Below are 5,820 nucleotides of genomic sequence, written 5' to 3' on the forward strand. Positions count from 1 at the left end.
CGCTTAGAAATCATGTCTATAAGTGTCATAAGCCCCTTATAATCTGCAAATCAGTTAACTTGGGACAGCAGCACCACATATACAATATTGAATTCAACATCACCTAGAATCCATGCATATAGGACTCTAAGCCTCAAATTCTGAAACTATGTATTGCTTAAACTGCCCGCGTGCATTTGTTTGTTTGTGTGTGGAGGCTAACTTGAGCCCTTAATTGCCTTCACATGAAGTCCAACTTGTTTTGGTATGTCACCTAGTTTTATCATTTTTAAGCAACCTAAGTTAAGTCTAGAACCACCTGAAATAGAGGTCCAATTGCCTCATGGACCATAGGCATGGGACGGGTAGTGCACGCATAGAGTACGACTTAGAATTGACTAGTGCGCTTTAGGTAAGCAACTTAAAGATAGTAATCGGGTAGCATGAGATGATAGTCTATTCCTGCTGAATAATATGAGTAACACCCCATGTTGAGGGAGTTACAAAGTATTATTTATGTTGCACGGGGTGATCCTTTAGGCTAAAAAACTTAGGACCCCCTCCCTTTGTTTAAAGTCAATCATTTTATTTATCCAAATTGCTTCCCTTCTCTTAGACTAATTCATATAATTCGAGTTCGGTCGGGACCCACCGTTGTGGACCTCGAGGAGTGCCTAACACCTTCTCCTCAAGGTAATTTGAGCCCTTACCCGATCTTTGGTGATGTAAACTGGTTAATCCAGAGTTATTTGCAAAAATAGGTGCCCTAACGTACCTTAATCCGTTAGGTGGCGACTCTCTCTTTTAACATTCCTTCCCTTTAAAAGGAGTTGTCACGACGTCAAATCCCGTTTCCATAAGAAAACGGGGTACGACAGCATGGCGACTCTGTTGGGGATATATTTAGGATTTTACATTGCGAACTTGGTATATATGAATTAGTCTCTCTCGATAAGCGTGTCTTTATTATTTTGCTGAAACTTGAACATCCCACTCCCATCCTCCCTTTTATTGATACATGAACACCCCCTTCCTTATTTCCCCTTTTATATGAACTTACGTGCAACTCTTCGCTTAATCTGGTTACAATATGCATTCCACTAGCTTCAACTTTTTAAATTTTGTTATATCATGACTTTCCCAATCATTACCTCTTTATTGCTTTATTACTATTTTTTATATACGAACTAACTTCTTCCATGTTTTTCTTTCTTTTTTGTCTTTACATTTATTAAATACGGCATTTATCGCTTTTATCATGCAAAATACTTGACAATGTGTTGTTTTATATTTGCATGAAGCATGCTCTACATCATATTCCACTCATGCGCAATTATACCATAGCGACACTTGATGAGTGTCCGCGCTCTTTCTATATTACCCTTTTTAAACTTGAAAAGGCTTATTTGCGGTAAAGCTAGTCGATCAGCGGTGCAATCGACGGTTTCGTGCCTTTCCCTCTCAAGTTGTCCACTTGAGGGTACCGGTCTGGACTCTCGTAGAAACCCCACTCTAATATTAACTGTGCATGCATCATGTCAAAACCTAGTATGGATTAGAACGCTGCCCGCGTAATAACTCTCTAAGGCAAGCCTTGTCCAAAGCCCGCCGGGATTTCCTTAAATTCCAATTGGTATAATCATGATATGTGCATTATTTTGGAGAAAACGTGCCGATATGCTAATCATTAATGTGTAAATAGTCAAATCAAGAGGGAAAAAGGGCTAACTTTATTTGTTTTGCAGAAATGAGGCAGAGAGTCCCCAGGTTCGGCATGGTTCGAAGTATCCCACCTTTGTTGCTAGATTGGTGGAAAAATCTCTCGCCAAGCGACAAAAACCATGTGAAAAGAGTTCTTTGAAATTTACCTTCTTTGTTGGACATTCAGCTAAACAATGTACTGATCAAGGCCGCTACTATGTTCTGGGATGAGAAGAGGGTCGTCTTCCATTTTGATGATATAGAAATGACTCCCCTTCTAGAGGAAATATGAGGCTTTGCTGAGCTTTCCTGGGAGAGCCCTGGTCTGTTGGTACCGGAAAATCGCACTTCTCGAGATTTTCTGAAAATTATGGGTTTAAGGAAAATTGATGAGTTAGTCTGTCTGAAGAAATCTTACATACCATTCGACTTCCTTTACAAGCGTTATGGCACAGCAAGTCCTACCGTGTTTAGCATCATGAATTTGCTATCACCTCTCTGGGTTGGACTCATCGCCGGGTTTTTGTGTTCATTGTCTGTTTTTTGGGGATGCTGGTATTCCTAATACAAGGAGAAAGGATTCACACTCGCTTAGCTATGGTTACTAAGACCCTAATGGAAGGAATTGAGGGACAAACTTACACCATTATCCCAATGATCATAGCAGAGATATACCTAGCCTTGGACCGTTGCAAGAAAGGATATAGGCATTTTGAGGGTTGCAATATGTTACTGCAAATATGGTTGTTGGAACATCTTCAAAGGGGACAATACCGTCAAGAATTTCCGCAGCGACCATGGAATGACCACGTAGCTTTTCACCATCCGAAAAGAATAACTTTTTTCTTGGATAGGTTTGCACAATCAGGAAACGTTGTGGGCTGGGTACACTTCTTTAGCAATTTGACTAACGACAAGGTCCATTGGATGTTCGAATGGTTCTCTACTAGCGAATTCATCATCAGGTCAAGAGATATTCCTCATTTAGTGCTAATCAGATTAAGGGGTATCTATCCTTATGCTCTTATTAGAGTCATGAGGCAAGTTGGGAGAAAACAGGTCATACCACGAGTCTCCAAGATGGTTCATTACAAAGCAAATTTCCAAGAGAATGTCATTCCATTCAAGTTCGAGGAACAACACATGAGGCATCAAAAGATTATTGTGGAGAAAGATACCATCGAGCCAGACATGTATAATGCCGGTCATGTATACTTCTACCCATCATGGTTGGTCAATGACATAGCAGGAGAGGTCAAGCCAGGGGTTGATTTGAGGAATAGGGTCATAAACGATGCTGGTGAAGCACAAGACAAATATAGGAGGTTGCGCAAAAGAGTCTTTGAATATGAGTCCAGGCATTTGGAACAACATAAAATGGACATGGAGGCAATCAATGAATGGAGGGGAATCACTACTAAATCAACAGAAAGGTTGGAGTATTTGGAGCAGGGTTTTATGGAACTTGAGGGAAAGATGAGGAAAAGGGTCTCGGATTGTCAGAACGCAGAGGGCAATGAAGGAGGACATCTAGCAAGGGCGTATCTGCTATTGGACATGCGTGACCTGGGGAATCTGATTGACGGGGCTAAGAAGGCCAAGCTTGGGGAAGGTCCCTTTGGGACCAAGTAGATTAGGGATGATGTTTTCTAGATTTGTTTTAGAATTTGATTGTAATAAGGCAAATGCCACTAGTGACTCTTTATAATTATTGTCGTTTTAGTAGAGATTTGGTCTATTTATCATATTAATGATATGATGCAATTCTCGGCATTGAGTTTTCTCCAAAACTATATGTCTCTAGGCCTACCTCGGGCACGATGAGGTCCGCAAATTAGGACGTGAATTGTTGCATGACTTTGTGAAACATGTTTTAATATCGCAAACACTCTTTTAATATTCCTTACTAACTTGGTTACCTTTTGCTTTTTCCTTTCTTTTGATTATTCCCATCCCCTAAGGTTGGTTTGTGCATACTGGCATCATCGGCATATCATACCAGATCTAAAGGTCCTCCACCTCCTCCTCCTCCAAGTGGTCCTAAGAACAAAGGAAAGGTTAAGATGGATGGTCTGAGCGGTATCAGGAAAGACAACGCTACACATGTAGATAATGTTGAGACTTCGGATGGTCGGAGTACTCCGGCACAAAACGACTTGCTTTTACGATTAGAGCAAAAGATACTAGAGTTACAAGGGGAACTTGAGCAGGTCCGTAAGTTGGAAAACCTTTCCCTTACCCTGAATGTTCCTGACATCAACCAATAAAACGCCCAAAACTCAACATCTCCTCAAAACACACAAAACCAACACCCGCAAAATCCTCTCGCACCTCATCAATACGTCACGCATCCCCAAAATCCTAATCCTCCACCAGCACCAACTCATCCACAGCATCATCATCATCCGACTTAGTACCCACAAACTACCACATACCACATTCCTCATAATGCACCACAACCTACTCCTGACCCGAAAAACTCAACTAATGACCACTATTACGCCCAGATATCCGTAGTCCACCAAAGCAATCCCATATATGTGGAAGCCTTAACCCACACCCCACAACAAACCCTATACATACCCTAATTCGTCGAGAAGGACCTGCTCATCAAGAACATGTCAAAGGAACTCAAGAAACTTACCAGCAGGTTTCAAAATGAGGAAAGGGGCAAAGGCGGTGAGGGTTTGAATTATGAAGATTTGTGTATTCAGCCGGACGTAGGACTAACAGAGGGTTATAAACCTCCCAAGTCCGAAATGTTCGATGGAATAGGTAATCCGAATATGCACTTGAGAATATATTGTGACAAGCTTGTAGGAGTGGGCATGGATGAAAGAATCTGCATGAAGCTGTTCATGAGAAGCCTCACTGGAGACGCCCTGTCTTGGTACATCAGTCAAAACCCAAAGAAATAGGTTAACTGGGTAAGCATGGCATTGGATTTTATGGTTCGATTCAGGTTTAACACAGAAAATGAACCAGACATTTTCTACATTCAAAATCTCAAGAAGAAGCCAACAGAAACTTTCCGCGAATATGCTACTCAGTGGAGGTTTGAAGCTGCAAATGTAAGGCCAGTGCTGGAAGAAGAACAAATGAATAAGTTCTTCGTCAAAGCTCAGGATACGCAATAGTACGAAAGATTGATGGTTATTGAGAACCATAAATTTTCTGATATCATCAACTTGGGAGAGAGAATAGAATAAGGGATTAAAAGCGGAATGGTGACAAATTTTGAAGCACTCCAAGCCACAAATAAGGCCCTGCATTCAGGAGGTGTCTCCAGGAAGAAAGCAGTAGGTGCAGTAATGGTTGCCCAAGGTCTGAAGTCTCCTCTTTCATACCAAACACCTCCACCCACATACCAATCTTCACCTCCCAGATACCAACAACCTGCCACCACTTACCATACCTATAACACCCAACCCGCATACTACCACTCACCGCCAGCCCGTCAAAACTACCAAAAACCTAGACCAAATTTCGACCGCAGACCACCCAGACAATACACCCCAAATGCTGAACCTATAGACCAACTGTAGGAGAGACTAAAGGTTGCCGGTTATATCACTCCCATTCCCATTGTCGTTATGGAAAATTCCTCTCAATGGGTCAATCCAAATAAGACATGTGCCTATCACTCAGGCATGAAGGGTCATACTATTGATGAGTATCGTACTTTAAAGGATAAGATTCAGACATTAATCGACACCAAAGTCATACAGGCAAAAGAGGTTGCATCCAATATCTGTAACAATCCTCTCCCGGATCACGGGGCGGAGGGGTAAACATGATAGAGATCGATAAAGAATGGGACTCAGAGGGGTTAATTGGACTCATTAGAGAAGGGGATAATCCTGAGACAACTCCAGTCACTCTCACACCTATCATGGTACAAACTCAGGCACCAATTAAAGTTGAGGTAGTTGTATCAATTCTGTTTGAGGTTGAAGTAACAATACCCTTCACCGTGATGGTAGCCCCTACATCGTCTTATAAGTCTAATGATATACCATGGGATTATGTTGTAGAAGCAAAAAGGAAAGGAAAGGGTAAAATAGAAGAAACGGGTGGAGCACAAGGTATAACCAGAACTAGTAGGGTTTACACGCCCGAGCATTTGTGGGGAACAAGTAA

The 5,820-nt window shown here is 41.7% G+C and overlaps 1 protein-coding gene across 1 annotated transcript; it reads left to right on the forward strand.

The window, feature by feature from the left end:
* The first annotated feature begins 4,298 nt into the window (after positions 1-4,298).
* On the forward strand, positions 4,299-4,817 carry LOC138907151 (uncharacterized). The gene is made up of 2 exons (XM_070197438.1): positions 4,299-4,570; positions 4,643-4,817. Exons 1-2 carry the CDS (start codon positions 4,299-4,301, stop codon positions 4,815-4,817), a joined length of 447 nt encoding a protein of 148 aa, XP_070053539.1.
* Positions 4,818-5,820: the final 1,003 nt, after the last annotated feature.

The sequence above is a fragment of the Nicotiana tomentosiformis genome, chromosome 1 (assembly GCF_000390325.3).
Source record: "Nicotiana tomentosiformis chromosome 1, ASM39032v3, whole genome shotgun sequence".
NCBI lineage: Eukaryota > Viridiplantae > Streptophyta > Magnoliopsida > Solanales > Solanaceae > Nicotiana > Nicotiana tomentosiformis.

Bases quoted from the DNA above. Each gene is read 5' to 3' on its own strand.
- LOC138907151 (XM_070197438.1), top strand. From the start codon at position 4,299: ATGTCAAAGGAACTCAAGAAACTTACCAGCAGGTTTCAAAATGAGGAA. The intron at 4,571-4,642 runs GTACATCAGTCA...GGTTCGATTCAG, and splicing joins ACTGGAGACGCCCTGTCTTG to GTTTAACACAGAAAATGAAC.